Source organism: Moschus berezovskii, chromosome 26 (assembly GCF_049115385.1).
Source record: "Moschus berezovskii isolate FMDL1 chromosome 26, NW_MosBer_1.0, whole genome shotgun sequence".
NCBI lineage: Eukaryota > Metazoa > Chordata > Mammalia > Artiodactyla > Moschidae > Moschus > Moschus berezovskii.
Genome location: NC_142485.1, coordinates 25,139,302 through 25,159,262, shown reverse-complemented (window position 1 = coordinate 25,159,262; position 19,961 = coordinate 25,139,302). Strand labels below are relative to the sequence as shown.

General features: G+C 41.9%; 1 protein-coding gene across 2 annotated transcripts in view; it reads right to left on the bottom strand.

Annotated features, from left to right (window-relative positions):
* MICU3 (mitochondrial calcium uptake 3) overlaps window positions 1–19,551 on the bottom strand; it is an 82,655-nt gene extending 63,104 nt beyond the window's left edge. For both annotated transcript variants that reach the window (XM_055416504.2, XM_055416505.2), the window contains exon 1: window positions 19,138–19,551. In XM_055416504.2, coding sequence (XP_055272479.2) covers window positions 19,138–19,527 — 390 coding nt within the window. In that variant the 5' untranslated portion in view covers window positions 19,528–19,551. The remainder of the gene's footprint in view (window positions 1–19,137) is intronic.
* Between the last annotated feature and the right edge of the window lie 410 nt (window positions 19,552–19,961).

Genomic DNA, 19,961 nt, shown 5'->3' with positions numbered 1-19,961 from the left:
AGGAACATGAAGGGTTGCAGATAGAGGAGAAGAGGAAAAGAAGGTTTTATTTTCAAAATTGAGATATAATTGACATAACAGTGTCAAGTGTACAACAAATGATTTGGTATTTATACATGTTGTGAAATGATCATCACTGTAAGTCTAGTTAACAATTTTCTTTTTTTCTTGTATTGAGAACTTTTTAAGATTTACTCTCTGAGTAACTTTCAGATACCTAGGTATTTACTGTATTCACCAAGCTGTATATTGCATCCCCAGGACTGACTTATTTTGTAATTGGAAGTTTGTCTCTTTTGACCCGCTTCACCCATTTTGCCCTCTCCCTCCAAAGTTTTATTTAGATTAAAATTAAAATGTTAATCACTCCTAGGCTACTTTCTGGTAACTTAAATTTCTTCTTTCTTCATCCTGCTGTGAGGCACAGAAGGGACGTGTGAATTCCCCTGATGTCCCAGTGAGAACTGCTACAGCTAGTCCTCGCACCCTCCATTTAGTGTATCCTGGTCACCCTCCCTAATCCTCCCACTCTTTTTACTCAGTTTCTACTTTGTGGCTATTTTGTGAAGCTGGTGGAATGGCTGTACTTGGGGAGTGTGGACTTGAGGTTTAAGGCCAAGGTCTAGCTGACAGCTTTGGTCTACGATAGCCAGTCTTTCAGGGAGGGAGCAGCATGGGTCCTCAGTGGAAGGAGAGGGTTGAAGAATTCTCTCTTCCCCATCCCAGTCAGGCTTGAGAAGATAGAGCCCCATCAGGTTCACTGCCATCCATGGTGGCAGTAAGGATAATCGGAATCTCTCTGGAGTCTCCTTGACTCCTCCTGTGCTTGGTTCAAGCCCTTTCAAAGTGTCAACACTCTGGAGCCTTCAGACTCCCATCCCCTCTGTATACATTTACGTCCACAAAACCCAGCCATCCTGAAGGAGCATGGAGTGGTAGTCCTCATTCAAGTAGCAGCAGGTGTCTTCTAGGTACCCTGAAGGTGTTTGGGTTGAATTGTTCAGAAGTATTTCAGAATTAGAATTGCATCTGTTTATGCTCATATTTCGGAGAAGGCAATGGCAAGCCACTCCAGTACTCTTGCCTGGAAAATCCCATGGATGGAGGAGCCTGGTAGGCTGCAGTCCGTGGGGTCGCTAAGGGTCGGACACGACTGAGCGACTTCACTTTCACACACTGGAGAAGGAAATGGCAACCCACTCCAGTGTTCTTGCCTGGAGAATCCCAGGGACGGGGGAGCCTGGTGGGCTTCCGTCTATGGAGTCACACAGTCGGACACGACTGAAGTGACTTAGCAGCAGCAGCAGTAGCAGCAGCAGCCCAGAAACAGCAAGAACTATTCCACTGTGTCAGCACAACCTTGAGCAGATCGGGCAACCAACACGGTCTTGCCACCTCAACTAACTGACCTATGAGAGACCACCATTCCAAACCTTGCTGTGAAGCTATATAAGTTGCTCTTTGTCTTTGTTCATGCGTGGACTTCCTCGACCTCACTTGCTTGGGTCCGGGAACCCAGCCCCAGGGCACCTCGCCATTGAAGCCTGTTCAGTTCAGTCGCTCAGACGTGTCTGACTTTTTGCAACCCCACGAATCACAGCACGCCAGGCCTCCCTGTCCATCACCAACTCCCGGAGTCCACTCAAACTCATGTCCATTGAGTCGGGGACGCCATCCAGCCATCTCATTCTCTGTCGTCCCCTTCTCCGCCTGCCCCCAATCCCTCCCAGCATCAGGGTCTTTTCCAATGAATCAGCTCTTCTCATGAGGTGGCCAAAGTATTGGAGTTTCAGCTTCAGCATCAGTCCTTCCAGTGAACACCCAGGACTGATTTCCTTTAGGATGGACTGGTTGGATCTCCTTGCAGTCCAAGGGACTCTCAAGAGTCTTCTCTAACACCACAGTTCAAAAGCATCAATTCTTCAGCGATCAGCTTTCTTCACAGTCCAACTCTCACATCCATACATGACCACTGGAAAAACCATAGCCTTGACTAGACGGACCTTGGTTGGCAAAGTAATGTCTCTGCTTTTTAATATACTGTCTAGCCTGTTACACCACCTATTTGGTGTCTTTGGAGTTCTTTTTATCTAACATCATTGGGCCGTTTTGACCTTATACTTATTAACTTTGATTTCAATAAACAGAGAATATATAAACTTTATCAGTCATCATGAAAACATCAATAAGATAAAACTGTGAAAGTTATACAGGTTTAATGAAATATTCATATAGTAGAGCATTATATAGGAGTGAAAATGAACTAGAAGTACATGTGTCTAGATGGATAAACTTCTTAAACATTAACTTAAAAGACAAATTATAAAAAGGTAGGTACTGTTTATATAAAATGTTTTAGTTGCAAAATAAGTTTTGCATCAGAGATACATCCATTTGCAATAAAACTATGAAAACTTATGGGAATGATAAAATGGTTTTCTCTTTGGGGAAGAGCGGACCTTGACAAGAGAAGGTACATATGCTGGTAGTTTATTCTTTAAGCTGCTAATACATACACAGCTAATATGCACTATAGCATTACTATCTGTTTAAAGGTTAGACATGTTCTGTTTTAAAAAACCAATTCTTTCAAGGCTTATTCCCCGATGCACGTGGGAAAAATGCTAAAAAGACTAAACGAAAAAAGGCCACTTCAGAAAATTTAAGATACACTATTAAATAAAAAAAGAAAGAAAAACTGAGATTATTAGCTTTTTGAAAATAAATGACACTTAGGAATTTACAAAGAGCCCCCTGTATAATTTGGTCAATGCCATTACGGACATAAAAAAATTCATCTATGTATTTACTATAAGACAATTAAGAATTTAAAATTAATGAACTAAGTATTTATTTACATAGAAACTAAAAAAGAGGATTAAGAACTCAAGAAGTTAAAAAAGGATAAGATAAATTTGATGAAAATAGAAAGGAACATACAATAAAGATAAAAGCAGAAATAAAATCCCCCAATAAAACAGTAAACACAAAAAAGTGGCATTTCAAAAGACATAATAAAACAGACAAACCTCTACCAAGTCTGATTTTTAAAAAGAACTGAAAATGGAATAAACAGTAAACTTGAATTATGACATATCCATAGTTTGGAAGACATCAAAATATAAGAAGAGACCTATCATATATTGATATCTCAATATAATATCAGTTTAAAAGGCAAGAATAATATGTACAGTATGGTCACATTTTTGCTAAAAAGGAAATGATATGTATTTAGTTTACTGGCCTGTAAAATACATTTTTAAAAGCACTGAGGGCAGAAAAGCATTTGTGACCTATAAAGCAGAAACAGGATTTAATATTTTGACATATTCTAAAAGTCAGTCAATAAAAAATAAAAGTTGGCAGAGGATATTAATGGGCAATCCCCAGGAAACTATAAACAAACAAAAAATTCTCTACCTCACTAACAATCAGAGAAGTGGAAATTATAACAATCATGGTAAATCATTTTTCAAATTCAAATTGGAAAAACAAATTTGACAAAGTGAAAGGGGACACTGGAAGCCCATGACTTATTGCTGGCAAAAGTATATCTTAGTATAACCATTTTGAAGAACAAATTGATAGTTTCTTTCAAAATATAATAGCTATGGACCCAGCAACTTAACATTTGCATCTACAAAGAACCCTGGATATTCACTGTAGCACAGTTAACAGTGGAAAAACAGAAACAATAAAAATTCCTATCAGTAGAAAAATGGTTAAATAAATTATGGCACATCACTGGAGAGGTCTGTGATCATTTAAAAAGGATTTGATTGGGTAGATCTAGAGGTGGTTTTATGGTAAGAGCCACAAGACACATAGAAGAGTGAGAAAAAGTAAATTACGGAAGAATGGGTAAAAAATAAAAAGATAAAATCAAAAAAGCTCATTCTTAAACATATATCATTTATATATCACATATAGATACATACACATATACACACGCATACATAGACATATGCGTATAGACAAAAAATTGTGGAATGGTGTATTATTTTTTTAAAAGCAAACAGAACATATATTAGCTCCACTTTACAAAACAGTTAGCTTAGTCCAGCATCTAGAGAGGACTTAATCAGGGCCACTCAGGCAGCAAATGAGTCTGAGACCAAAACTCAGTTTTTAGGACACCCAACTGAGTGTTCTTCCACATTACACAACTTGGTACACTGAAATATAAGGGCACCTATTTTACAATCCTCCAGGCCTATGTTCAAATGCCAGTTTCAATACTTCTTAATTAGGTAAACTTGGGAAAAAGAGATTTCTAAACTTTAGCATTTTCACTGTAAAAAGTTGGTAAAGAATCTGCCTGCAATGCAGGAGACCCAGGTTCGATCCCAGGATCTGGGAGATTCCCCGGAAAAGGAAATGGCAACCCACTCCAGTATTCTTGGCTGTAGAATCTCATGGACAGAGGAGCTTGGCGGGCTACAGTTCATGGGGTAGCAAAGAATCAGACACGACTGAGCGACTAAACAGCAAGCATTAACCACAAAGTGTAAACATTCAGTTCAGTTCAGTTCAGTTCAGTCGCTCAGTCGTGTCCGACTCTCCGCGACCCCATGAATCACAGCACGCCAGGCCTCCCTGTCCACCACCAACTCCCGGAGTACACTCAAACTCATGTCCACAGAGTCAGTGATGCCATCCAGCCATCTCATTCTCCGTCGTCCCCTTCTCCTCCCGCCCCCAACCTTTCCCAGCATCAGAGTCTTTTCCAGTGAGTCAACTCGTCTCATGAGGTGGCCAAAGTATTGGAGTTTCAGCTTTAGCATCAGTCCCTCCAATGAACATCCAGGATTGATCTCCTTTAGAATGGACTGGTTGGATCTCCTTGCAGTATAAGGGACTCTCAAGAGTCTACATGAAAATTAAATGGGAACACTTCCATCTCTTCTGGTCAATAAAATCAGTTTATGAAGAGTATCCTATCTGTTAATCAGCAGGGTCCAGTCACCAGGTGTCTTTGACACCTCAGCTCCACGCATATATTTGCCAGCTCAGTACTTCTCTGTCACTCTAAGTTGGGAGTTCTCTAAATACGTTCATGGTGACCAAACAATTCCAATTGCCTGACATTTCCTTGTGGCTCCCATTGGCTTCATGTGCTATGACCTTTCTCTCAATCATCCTAAGCTCCAAACATCCAAATTATGCAATATGTGCATATTGCATATGTGGTATTATGCAAAACCACACATTCTACTGATTTCTTGAGAGTGATGGCTGACCCTCAATGACAAAACCTCTGGCTATGAGAGCCATTGTCTTTGGGGCCTGATTACATAATCACTCCAAACAGTTTTTCTAGATTACAACTGAAAGAAACACGCCATACCATTAATAGTCGGCTATTTTTCCTTAAATAAGTCACCTTGAATTTATCTGCAGCTATAACAAAATAGCACAGACTGGATGGCTTAGTGACAGAATTTACTTTGCCACAGTTCTGGAAGCTAGAAGTCCAAGATCAAGGTGCCAGGACTGACGTGGTATGATCTCTCTCTCTGGCTTGTAGCTTGCCACGTTCTTTCTACGTCCACACATGGCCCTTCTGCAGGGTGTGCGCACAGAGAGGGAGGGCAAACTCTCTGGTGCCTCTGCTTACACTAATCCTATCAGACCAGGAGCCCACTCTCCTGACCTAATCATTTAACCTTAATTACTCCCTTGGAGGTCTCACTTCCTAATACAGCCCTAATCGAGGGGTTAGGGCTTCAGCATATGAATTTTGGGGAGATACTATTCCAAAGTATTCCATTCAGTCTGGAACACCAAGCATAGAGCAACCCATGTGCCTTGTCCTTTACTCACGTACATAGTCCCTAAAAATGTTCTTTTATAGGCCCTTCCCATCAAGTTCGGCAATTTACTCTTTGGAAGAACTTGAATATTTGGAGATTTAACTATGTTCCCTCTCTTTTGGATAATTTATAAACAACCAAACAAAAAACACTAAATAAAATCAGTCTCAGACTCCTCAACCTACCTGTACCCCAGTGGGGGTGAGGGTGGCGGGATCCCTGCTTGCTAGTTACAACTTGAGATTCCCGGCCCAATTAGCTTTGGCCTGTATGCATCCCAGCTTGGGGTGGGAAGGTGAGGGGGGCAGGCATTTCCGGTCCAGGATTCCCTGTCTGCCAACACTGGCCCAGTGGTACCCCAGCAGGAGGCTTGCAGGCTGCCAGTCCTAGCTTGTGGTTCTTTCTATGCCAGCCTTGGCCCAGCAACTTGGACCAACTCTAGCGTGAACACACCTCTTCCAAAGAGGCCTGATTCCTAACCGAGGGAGGCCACTGCTGCTGCCCTTCCAACTTTGTTCCTCCCTTGGGTACCCTCTCTTAGCCCAAGGGCATTCTTTATAATCCTGATTCCTTCTTAGTAGCTGCTGCTAAGTCACTTCAGTAGTGTCCGACTCTGTGCGACTCCATAGATGGCAGCCCACCAGGCTCCACCGTCCCTGGAATTCTCCAGGCAAGATCTTAGTAGCTAATCCCCTGTAAATGGTTAATATTTCTTTATACTGAACCTTAACTGTTCAAGTTACCATGTGGCTTTTGTTTCTGACTGTTGAAATTATTATTGAAAAGGATAAACAAGTTTTAAAATGATGTAGTTTGGGTAGTTTATTCCCATTACACTGGCACTAAATTTTTTGGAAGAACTTAAATGTTACCTGAATTTAATAGAAAGGAAAGCTGAAAAGGCATTATCTGGGACAAAGTTTATAAAACTACTGCCTTCATTTATAAAACAGATTTAAAATTAAGTTTGGAGAGGATTAAGGGATGGCAACAAAATTAGAGCAATTACTAATAATAACCCAATAAAGTATTCAGTTCAGTTGCTCAGTCATGTCCAATTCTTTGTGACCCATGGACTGCAGCACACCAGGCTTCCCTGTCTATCACCAACTCCCAGAGCTTGCTCAAACTCACGTCCATCCTGTTGGTGATGCCATCCAACCATCTCATCCTCTATTGTCCCCTTCTCCTCCCGCCTTCAATCTTTCCCAGCATCAGGGTCTTTTCAAATGAGTCAGTTCTTCATATCAGGTGGCCAAAGTATTGGCATTTCAGCTTCAGTATCAGTCTTTCCAATGAATATGTAGGACTGATTTCCTTGAGGATAGACTGGTTGGATCTTCATGCAGTCCAAGGGACTCTCAAGAGTCTTCTCCAACACCACAGTTCAAAAGCATCAATTCTTCGGCACTCTGCTTTCTTTATAGTACAATCTCACATCCATACATGACTACTGGAAAAACCATAGCTTTGGCTAGACAGACTTTTGCTGGTAAAGTAATGTCTCTTGCTTTTTAAAATGCTGTCTAGGTTTGTTATAGCTTTTCTTCCAAGGAACAAGCGTCTTTTCATGAGTGCAGTCACCATCTGCAGTGATCTCGGAGCCCAAGAAAATAAAGTCTCTCACTGTTTTCATTTTTTCCCCATCTATTTGCCATGAAGTGATAGGACTGGATGCCATGATCTTAGTTTTCTGAATGTGGAGTTTTGAGCCAACTTTTCCACTCTCCTCTTTTACTTTCATCAAGAATGTCTTTATCTTTGCTTTCTGCCTTAAGGGTGGTGTCACCTGCATATCCGAGATTGTTGATATTTCTCCTGGCAATCTTGATTCCAGCTTGTGTTTCATCCAGCCTGGCATGTCGCATGATGTACTTGTTTAACTTGTTTAACTTTGTACTCTTGTTTAACTCTAAGTTAAACAAACAGGGTGACAATATACAGCCTTGATATACTCCTTTCCCAGTTTGGAACCAATCTGCTGTTCCATGTCCAGTTCTAACTTTCTAATAAAATATTAGAAAGAGTAAAATGATTTTGAGATTAAAAAACTGTATCAGTGAAATAGAACTTATAGATCAAATCAACCATCCCTACACCTAACCGGCAGAGTATGTTTCACTGTAGTTATATTTCCCTATTGCTAGTAATATTAAGCATCTTTTCATGTATTTATTGGTCTTTTGAATATTTTATTCTTGAATTGCCTATTCGGACCTTCTGTCCATTTTTCTATTGTGTTGTTGTTTTCCTTATTAATCTGTAGATCATCACTATATATTCTGGATACTTACTTCATGGGATGCTATGTATCTTAAGTATCTTCTTCCATTCCAAGACTTCTTTGTATTTTCGTAGATATTTTTGTTTTAATGAAGTGAAATGAGGCAGTGTTTTCCATCCGAAATTGTGTTCGTTGCCTTATTTTGAAAATCCTTCTCCTCCTAGGGTCAAAATTTCATTTTCATATATTTTTCTCTAAATATCGTAAAGTTTTACTTATCACCTTTAACGCTGTAATCCACCTGGGTTATTATTATTGCAATGGGGTAGGCATCTAATTTTACTTTTGCTTCCCACACAGAACACTTCAACTCTAGTCAAGTCCTACTGTTTTGTGTATCACTGTTATCCAATATTTGAGATCCAGTTTGGTTTAGCTTTCAAGATAATAATAATTATTGTTGTAATATGTAGTCAATATTTAAGATTTACTTCATCTTTACCAATTTCTTTATTTACTGTTGCTTCTTAAATTTCACCCTTTTTTCATGTTCATTTCTTCCTGATAGTCACTCTTTAATAGTTCCTTCAATGATGATCAGAGATTGGTAAGCAATCTCAGACTTATGAAAAATGAATTTATTTTATCCTCATTCCTAAATGATAATTTATCTAGGTAAAGATATCTAATGGTAGTTATTTTCTCTTACCTCTTTGAAAATATAGTCTAGTATTTCCTGACTTTTATCCATTGTCACAAATTAGTCTTTCAATCAGGCCAACAGCCATGCCTTTCTAGGAAACTGGTTCTATCTTCTTTTATTTTTTGATTTTCAGTTTCACTATAATCTGACCATTTTTATTTATCCTGCTCAGGACTGTTTATACTTCCCGAATCTGAGGATTAATGTTTGTGTTCCTTCCAAGAACTGTTCAGGTATTCTCTCTTAGAATACTGCCTCTCATTCTCTCTGTTCTCTGAGCCTGTAATCCCTAACTGAGGAATTTTAGACCCTTTCAGTCTATCTCCACATCTCTTAAACACTCCTTAGTATTTGCCATTTCTTTTTTTTTTATTATTTTTTATTTTGGGCTGTGATGGGTCTTGGTCACTGCACGGGCTTTTCTCTAGTTGAGACAAGTAGGGGCTACTCCCTAGTTGTGACCTCAAAGGCTTCTAATTGTAATGGCTTCTCCTGCGGCAGAGCATGGACCCTAGGGTACTCAGGCTTCAGTAGTTGCAGCTTACAGGCTGTAGAACACAGGCTCAGTAGTTGTGGCACATGGGCTTAGTTGCCCCACAGCATGTGGGATCTTTCCAGACCAGGGATCTAATCCATTTCTCCTGCATTGGCAGGTGGATTCTTTACCACTGGACCACCAGAGAAGTTCTGCCATTTCTTTAAAAGTGTGTTACATTCTGTGTAGTTCCTCAAAATTATCTTCCATATTACCAATTGCCTCTTCAGTTATGTTTTATATGCTGCCTAATCTCGCCAACCTCAAAGACCATATTTTACATTGTGAGAAGTTCTATTTGATTCTTTATTATAATCTACCATTCTTCTTCATACTGATTTTTCATTATGTCTTTAATCATTCTGAATATCCTTAATTGAGAGACTCAACCAAATGATCCTATTATTAAACTGTGAGGAATATAATCACTCAGTTTGATGAGTTTATCCTCCTGGAGGCCTTCTCTGTAGAAATTACAGGTGGCCAGTGTTTGGGGCAACTCCCTCAAAGAAGTTTTGCCTATTTTTCTGCCGACTTTATCAGTTTGTTTTTTTTTTTGGCCCGGGTAATAGAAGTGCTAACTCTAAACCCATATGAGGCAGTGTTGTTGTTGTTTATTTGCTAAGTCATGTCCAACTCTTTTGCAATCCCATGAACTGTAGCTCACCAGGCTCCTGTGTTCAGGGATTTCCCAGGCAAGAATACTGGAGTGGGTTGCCATTTCTTTCTCACAGGGATCTTCCCAACCCAGGGATTGAACCCACATCTCCTGAGTTCGCAGGCAGATTCTTTACCACTGAGCCACCTGGGAAGCCCCATGAGGTAGTGTGGGACCATTTTTATACATTCTCGGGAGAGTCCTTTTTTCCACTTAGAGCCTATGCAGTGATCTTCAGGCTTCCCTGTCATTGCCTAGTACCGGGAGGGAGGGGTGGAGTCTGGGAATCATTCTTTCATCATTTGTTCTGTTGCTGTAGGCTCTGGCTTTAGGTAGATGGAATTTCAGTTCCAACTTTCCAAGGTCTTATCTCCTGTCCCCATGAAGGCCTTAAAATCCAAACCCCCAGGATTCCATGAATAATGACTCATTGCTCTCTCACTGAAGCCACGGCTCATACTATTCTAGCTCCTCATTTCCTCTTTACTTCTGCCCTGGCAATTTCCTTTAGTTTCTTAAAAGGACGGAATGGTATTTAAAAGGATGTTTAAAATATTTTGATGACAGATTATGGAGCATGCTGTATGGATAAAACCAAACGTCTAAACCATTTATTTTATTAAGTGAACATCCCATAATTTATTTAGGAGCATTTTCTTTCCACTTAAAAGCTGTTCTCCCAATACAATATATTTCACAACCGACAAAGACCAATATATACCTACTGCTCATTCTCTAGTTTTTCCTTAGAAAGAGGACTCGTGTTTAGCTGGGCCCAAGAGCACACAGAACAAGGTCATATCTCTCAGGCTTTGTTGCAGTTGGATAGGCCGTTTGATTAAGTTTTGGCTAATGTAAATAATAATTTTTCTTTGTGTTTAAATTTTGTTAGCTTGATTAATATGAGTCTCAGTGTATTTCTATTTGGGCTTATCCTGTGTGGGACCCTGGGCTTCTTTGACATTCATGGCTATTTCCTTTCCCAAGTCAGGGAATTTTTCATGTATAATCTCCTCAAATATTTTCTCATATACTTTCTTTTCCTCTTCTTCTTCCACGACTCCTATAATTTGAATGTTCATGCACTTAATGTTGTCCCAGAGGTCTCTGAAACTGTTATTTAATTTTTTTCTTTTTTCTCTATGCTTCTCTGCTTCAGTTATTTTCAACCATTCTGTCTTCCAGCTCACTTATCCATTCTTCTGCCCCAGTTATTCAGCTATTGGTTCCCTCTAGTGTATTTTTAATTTTAGTTATTATGTAATTCATTGTTGATTGTCTGTTCTTTATTTATTCTAGGTCCTTGTTAAATGTTTCTTGTATCTTCTCAATCAGGGCCTGCATTCTATTTATCTGCATCACTATTTATTTCCGAGGTCTCACCTTTACTATCATTATTCTGAATTCTCTTTCAGGTAGACTGCCTGAGACGGGGACGACAGAGAATGAGATGGCTGGATGGCATCACCGACTCGATGGACATGAGTTTGAGTGAACTCCAGGAGTTGGTGATGGACAGGGAGGCCTGGCGTGCTGTGATTCATGGGGTCGCAAAGAGTCGGACACAACTGAGCGACTGAACTGAACTGAATGTAAATAAAACTGTTTTTTGAGACTTCCTGGAAAGTCAACTTAAAGGCTGCTGACTCAGCCAGACAGGGCACAGGAGAGTAAAGGCAAGGTCATCATCCTGACTTCTTTTTCCTGACCTCAAGCCAGCTGCTCCTCATGGCACATTGCTTTTACTTATTTCAACCTATGTTATTTCCATAATCACTTTAATCCCTGAGTTTAAAGCTGTGGCACAGGGCAGTCAGTAGTCATGTACAGATGTGAGAGCTGGACCATAAAGAAGGCTGAGCGGCCAAGAATTGATGCTTTTGAACTGTGGTGCTGGAGAAGATTCTTGAGTCCCTTGGAGTTCAAGGAGATCAAACCAGTCAATCCTAAAGGAAATCAACCCTGAATATTCATTGGAAGGACTGATGCTGAAGCTCCAGCACTCTGGCCACCTGATGTGAAGAGCCAACACACTGGAAAAGACCTTGTTGCTGGGAAAGACTGAAGGCGAAAGGAGAAGGGGGTGACAGAGGATCACATAGTTGGATGGCATCACCGATTCAATGGACATGAGTTTGAGCAGACTCTGGGAGACAGTGAAGGACAGGGAAGCCTGACGTGCTGCAATCCATGAGGTTGCAAAGAGTTAGACACCACTTAGCAACTGAATGACTACAAAAGGGCAATCACAAGCAGCCTTGGGCACAGATCACTGTAGGGGGAGGACAGGAGGGAAAGGAAGGGAAGATCTGTACTTTCCCAGGCAGAAGCTAAACATTAAGTGAAGATCAAATTGCTTCTGACTAGTATGTGACACTGTTAGTGAATCAGGAGTTACACCAGAGTGCCTCCACCCATTTTTCTAGGTCAGGTAACTGTCTCCCAGTTTTTTTTTTTTTTTTTCCAAAGGAATTAAACTTCCTAGGGAGTCACTGTACTCACCTACAATTAAGAGAGCACAGCTGCAGGTGTAATGCAGCTTACATATGCATTGAAGAATGCCACTTTCTCTACAGATTTTAAGAGAATCTAAGTCCTGAATAAAACATATCACCGAAACATGGAAGAGTCATGTTTCCAGAATTTTTCTATCAGTCGATCATCAAACAATGCACCCCCTATAATCCCAGCAAATTCTGCCCTTATAAATCTTGACATTTAGATCACTCCAGTCTGGTTCATTTTTCCGTATACTCCCAGTTTTCACCATTCTACTGAAGATCAATGTTCAACTCGATCTACGGCTTCAGTCAAGTTTCAAATTCTGAGACATGGCGGGTGTGGGGAGGAGTGTAGGGAGAAGACACAAGTGCTATTCTCTTATAATTTGCCAGCAGGTGGCAGGCACCTTGGGAAGTTTGCCTCCTTGCCTACAGTTTTAGAACACCTTTTAGGTAACTACCATAATGACTCAGGATAAGTTCTAGATTTTAATTATTTGGTGATATATAGGTGCAATATTTTTGAAAGTTAAATATTTAGTTCATGAGAGCACTTTTGAGTAATAAACTTTAGAATATTTGAATTGCAATCTTTAGTTGGCATCCACGACCTTCCTGGCTTTCTTTAATCTGTCTGGGTCTCAGCTTTTTGCAGCATTCCATTTCTCTGTTGGTCTTGTAAATTGCTGATGCTCACCAGGGCTCTCTCCTTAAGTGCTTTTCTTTGTTCTGTGTATTCTGAATAATGTCATACATCCTTACGACTTTCAACACTTGAAGACTCCCAAGTCAATATCTATAGTAAAGATTTCTCTTCAGTGCTTCTGACCTATGTACTGAGCTGGAAACATCCCTTCAGCTGTCCAAAGATCCTTTGATCCACTGTGCAAGTTAGAAATTCATCATCCATGTATACTACCCCTAACCTGTCTTTCTGTTTATTTCTCCTGAGGACCTAGTCTCAGTGAAATGCTGCACTACCCACCCAAGTCACCCAAAACAAAAACTTGAATCTCATCCTAGACACTTCCATCTCTCTCATTCCTGAAGACCAATCAACTGCCAATCCTGTTGATCTCCTAATCTCTTTCCCATCCAGCAACTTCTAAGTGCCTCACTGTCATTTTCCTAGTAAAGCCACAACCATCTCTTGTGTAAAGAAATATCACTGTTAAAAACTGCTTGCCATGGAAATTTCTTGGTAGTCCAGTGGTGAGATCCCATGCTCTCACTACTGAGGGCCTCAGTCAGAGAACTACCATCCCACAAGCCTCAAAGCAGAGCAAAAATGACACAACATACACTGCTTGATGTGTATTTTCTTTTTAACCAAGAATGTGGAGAACCATACCCTCTAACATTCTCTAAGAGGCAATAGCATCTCACCTGGCCACCCTGTGACGAATAAATCTACCAGATCCTGAAAGTGAAAAAGTGAAGGTGCTAGTGGACTCTTTGTGACCCTATGAACTGTATGTAGCCCATCAGACCCCTCTGTCCATGGAAGTCTCCAGGCAAGGTACTGGAGTGGGTTGCCATGCTCTTCTCTAGGGGATCTTCCCAACCCAGGGATCAAACTCAGGTTTCCTGCACTGCAGGCAGATTCTTTACCATCTGAGTTACCTGGGAAGCCCAGAATCTACCAGGAAAACAAAAGAGGGGATCACCTAGTTTAACTTCCTATACAACTAGGGTATTCTACACAGAACTTACCTATCTTCAGTTTCCCATCTATGTGACTCCTCTCATAAAATTCTTCTACATTTACACATCTGGCAAGCTCTTCAATATTCTGAGAAGGAAGAAGCATTACCTCAAGTATCAAAATGTGTTGCCTTAAAAAGAGGTTGGAAAAGGTATACAGCGAAAGAAACTTAAAAATACATGACCACTGGCCATTATTATAGAAATACACGAGATAACAAAAAAAAATGTTCTCTTTTCTTCTTGAGATGAACAAATCATAAAATAGGTCATGCGTTACAAATAATATATAAAATACTAGGTTAAGGTACGCTAAGCAACCCAGCAGATTTAAAAAAATTCTGACCCTGAAACAGAAAGGCAGTTTTAGACCAAAAAGTTTTCCACTGATAAAAATAGTGCTTTAAGGTTAACTGTAGGGTTCTAAACAAAATGTTGTCAACACCTCTCTATAGCATTAATAACATTCAAGTCCATATTTACAGAAAAATTTTGGCAAGCCAAGCTTGCACAATTAAAATAAATACAATGTCACGTGGTCTGGTCTCCCAAAGCCTGGAATTTTGACCTTGGCTGAAGTCTTCCCAATTCTAATGCTATAAATAACTACTTTAGTTGAACAAAATATGAAACTATTAATTCTCACAGAATGGGGTTGTGTCTTTTCAATGTGTATGTCCTGGGCAAATATTTAGCATGGGTTTATTTGCTCAACAAATATTTACTGTGTGCCTACCAGGACTAGAGGGCTTCCCTGCCGGCTCAGAATCTGCCTGTCAAGGCAGGAGACACAAGAGATGCGGGTTCAGTCCCTAAGTCGGGAAGATCCCTGTAGGAAGAAATGGCAACCCACTCCAGTATTCCTGCCTGGAGAATCCCATGGACAGAGGAGCCTGGCAGGCTACAGCTCATGGGATGGCAAAGAGTCAGACACGACTGAGGGACTAAACAACAAGAAACCAGGAATAGGCTCCATACCAGGCAATGAAGATATAAAGGTGATCAAGACCAACACTATGCTGCTCCTTAAAAGACTAAGACAGCAGAGAAGACAGTTAACAAAAAACTGCCAAAAGCCATCATCTGCGAATACAGGATAAGCAGGGGTATTTGAACAAATCTATCAGGGAAGCCCTTCTGGAGGAAGTTCAGATGCAGTGTCTTTAAAACAAACATCTTCAAGGTAACAGAACTGTATTTCTATAGGTTAATGTTGTTCACTCCCATCAGTTATATTAGTCTCATAACAGCTACAGGTTAATTTATATACTAGGTTTATGTTCAGTATAAAATGAAGCTTACAAGAGGTTTTATAAATCAAAGTTTCTTAGCTATAGTATGAAACATCAAAAGGAATCACTTCAGGGAAATAAAATATAAGCATAATAAACGAAAAGGGAACACAAGTTGAAACTATTTCTGACGCATGGCAGATTGAGCTCATGACTTTCAGCCCCTTCCTCCTCTAACCACATTAAGATCACAATAAATGAATCTCTCAAAAGGTGTAAACACACAAGGCCTAAAAAAGTGAAGAAGGAAAGGAGACTTAAACATTCAAGAGAATTCATCAGACTTATAAAATTGAAGACCTGGCGGAGTGATAAATGACTACAGAAGCAGAGGCACTCCCTGGGTGCCATGGAGGAGGAGGCCAAACAGAAGTTGGCTGATTTTCAGCACAGACCCCAGAAAGGATGAGGCCGAGGGAACACATGTTGTCATGGAAGCAGAGCAAGCAGTGGGGCTGAAAAGAGAGGATGAGATAACAGCACGGAAGCCCATCCCTGGACACTCCCCCAGCACACATGCTCTCACACGAACGTGCACCTGTGCCTGAATCCAGAAGACAACTGCTCCTCCCAACTCACCTATTCTTTACAGAAGTGCAATGACACCAGAGAAAAAGACTTTTAAAATACTGACATTTGCATGCCACCCTAATGAAAAGCCCAGATTACCAAATGAAAAGTCATGCTCAGGTACAAAGAGCTTCTCAAATTCTGACAGGCAACAACCACAGGTAAGCAAGGAAAACCTCCAAAAAGGAAGTGAGAGCTCAGAAAATCAAATGAAAATAATAAAAAAAAAAATCTGGAGGAAACAACACAATGCATGGAGTAGTAGACAATTTTTTAAAACCCTACAATGAATATCCTTATGATACAAAGAGAATTTTAGCAGCCATAAAACAAAACAGAACGCTGAAATACATGAATAGCAGAGAACACAAAATAGTTCTTTGAATTAAAAAATTAGGAGAGTTGAAATAAAACATTTAAAAGGCAGGTTGGAAGATAAAGTCAAAGATACCTCTCATAAAAATAAACAAAGATATTAAAAAGCTAGAATTTAAGTAAGATTAGAATTTGAATTAGATTAGGATCTGTCAGGAAGTGTAACTTCAGACTGACACAGATTCCAGAAAACGAAAACAGAGAAGAAACTGTCCAAGAAATAATACAAGAAAAGTACAAAGAACTTCCAGATGTGAATTTCCTTACTGAAAGGATCCTTAAATGTAAGGCACAATAAAAGAAAAAATTCCCACACCAAAGCTAATTATCCTGAAATTTTCAAACACCAGGGAAAAAGATTATAAAAGTTTTCAGAGGGGGGAAAACAAAATACTAAAGGAAAAAAGGTAAGACACGACTTCAGTATTACTTGATTTTTAAAACAACGTACATGAATTTTTATAAACACCAAGCAATAATAATGTAGGTAAATAAATAGACAATAAATAAGTAAACAAATGAATAAAATAAAAATACAAATTTGCTGAATGCTCACTACATGCTAGGAGTGCCATTCTAACTCCTTTAAATATATTAATTCATTTAACTGTCACAACTCTATGAGACAGACTCTATTAATTTCACAGAAGAGGAAACAGGCATTGAGTTTCAGTAATTACACAACTAGGAAGTGATAAAACCAGACTCCCAGCTTTCTGAGTGTGGGCTTTCAAAAACTGATTGACACTCTCTCAACTTTAAAAGTAAAACTGATTTTTTATTTTTTTTATTTTTATTTTTTATTTATTTTTTTATTTCTAAAAAAGGATTTTATTAAAAAAGCACAAATGCAAAGAAATGAACAGAGGAAAATGTATGCGTCGAACCTGGACTGGTCACTTATGATAATATACATGCTACAATTCCATTCTCCCCAATCATTCCACCTTCACCCTCTCCCACAGAGTCCCAAAGACTGTTCTAAATGCCTATGTCTCTTTTGCAGTCTCTTATACAGGGTTCAGGTCACCATTTTTCTAAATTCCATATATATGCGTTAATATACAGTATTGATGTTCTTCTTTCTGGCTTACTTCACTCTGTATAATTTTTAGAAAGAAGAAAATACCATTTGAATCTTCAATGTTCCCAGATAACTGTGGTTGATTAAAAAGGCTTCCCTTGTGGCTCAGCTGGTAAAGAACCCCCCTGCAATGTGGGAGACCTGGGTTAGATCCCTGGGTTGAGAAGATCCCCTGGAGAAGGGAAAGGCTAGCCACTCCAGTATTTTGGCCTGGAGAATTCCGTGGACTGTATAGGGGTCGCAAAGCCTCGGACACGACTGAGCGTCTTTCACTTTCACTTGGTTAAACAGGACACAAGTTTAACATGTGTTTGTGGCGGGGGGAAAGGGATGAAGGTTGAGGGTATTTGCTAGTATTTTAAGCATTCACTGTATAAATATACTTTGGCTTATATATATATACATCACAAATATATAAATATTTGTGATTTGTTACTGCTGCTGCTAAGTTGCTTCAGTCGTGTCTGACTCTGTGCGACCTCATAGACGGCGGCCCTCCAGGCTCCCCCATCACTGGGATTCTCCAGGCAAGAACAATGCTGGTCCTTAATTCCCTGTTCTAAATAAATTCCCTGTTCTAAATAAATCAACAATCTCCACCAAAAGAACTGATGAACTTACATCAGATCACCATCACCTATTTGGGCAAAGAATAAAGGGTATATAAATTATATTAAAGTTCAAAACAGAATAGCTGTCTCTTTCCCCAATTATTGTCATCTAAGCCCTTCATACTCTTCCTCTTGCAAGAATTTTCCTAGATGACTTCCTAGTCATGCATGACTCTTAATACACTAAGACAAAAGCTTCCAGCCCCTCTTCTCACTCCTGCCTTATACTCACCTTTACCTTATATTGTCAACTACACGATGATACCTGAACAGTTTCCTCTTAAGTTCCTCTACAAGAGTTAACCCTCTTTCAGTTTCCTACTTTTACTGTCCTATCCATCTTCTCGCTTATTGACCGTACTTGAGAGTATCTGGCTTTACTGGGGGAGGAGGGAGAGAGAGAAATATACTTCTTGAATAATTGTTTGGTTTTTTTTTTAATCTGGTGACATCTTCATTCGTTCTTTCTGACCTTTTATAAGGAGGCTACACAGTTTTGGCATTTCCGCTCTTGGGACTCATGAACCTCCATACAATAACGCAGCGGCCTCTGGGATCTCAGACCACGCCTTTGATGCTCTGCTACCGCGCTGAACCTCCTTGATCATGAGCTGAGGCCCGGCTCAGCCTGGGAGTCTGTTCTCCCGCGTATGCAGCCCTTCTTTGTGCCATGACTTTCAGCCTGTCTTGCCCTTGGCTTCTGCTGGGTAGGGGTGTTGTTTTTTTTTTTGTCGTGGGTTTGGGCTCTGGTGCCTAGGTGTCGGCTGCAGCAATCTAAAGGTCCTGATGTGATGCGTCAAGACATGTGATGCACCAGGTGTGTCTTCCCCACGCTAGGTGAAGACTCGGGGCTGCCCGGCCTAGAAGGTTTCGGTCTCGCTCACAGGACGTCCCCGATCGGCGGCCCCAGAGTCACACTGCGACAACCCCCAACATCCGGTCTACGCGCGCCCCGCGCGGCCGTCACCCCGTCTCTCCCGGCGCTCAGGTGTTAACACCTGGCGGTCCTCACCCGGGAGTCACCTGCCGGGCCGCCCAGGCGCGCGCAGGCGCTCCCACGCACGTACCGTCTCCTTGGCAGCGGCGACCGGGATGGGAAGCAGCGCCCGGCCGCCCGGCGGGTCCTCCGGCTCGGCGGCCGCGCTCTCCGAGGGCAGCCAGGGGCTCGCCGCCCGCGCGGAGTCGGCCCTGGGGTCCCCGTACAGCTGGTAGCACACCAGGCCCACCAGACCCCCGCCGGCCGCGGCCGCGAAGCTCAGCTCCCGCCAGCGCCGCCGCCGCCTCCAAGCCGCCTCCGCCACAGCCCCCTCGTCCTCCTCCCGGCAGGAGAAGGGCCGGCCCGGAGGGCCCGGGGCTGTGCCCGCAGGCCGCCCCCACGGCCCAGGGGCGGGATGATGAGGCGAGCACGGAGGCGGCAGCCGCGGCGGCGGCCACAGGAGCCTCCGCAGCGCAGCCATAGCGGGAGCTGCCGGCGCCTCAGCCAGGAGGGGGCGGGTGAGGGGGCGGAGGGGGCCCGAAACCTCGCGAGAAGTCGGCGCGCCGAGCTCCGCCGCTGTCCGGAGCGACCCCACGCCTGCCGCCCCGCACTGGAGTCACCTGTCGGAGCGCCTTCGGCTGAGGGGTGTAGCGGAAGGGGGTCTCTGGCTGCGAATAAGGCGGGGGAGAAGGAGGCACAGCCGGTCGCTCCTCGGCCCCGCATTCCCGGCCCAACCCCGCGGTCATAAATATCTTGCGCCTGCCTCCGGAGACACCTGACTGCGCGAGAACCCAACACCGCAGGCGGCAGCCGAGCCGGCGGGGCTGGGCCGAGCCCTGGGTTGCCAGGGTGTCCCGGCGCCCCTCCGCTGACTGGGTCCTCCGCCTCTGCTTCGCGGGGGTGCGCCTCCGTCAG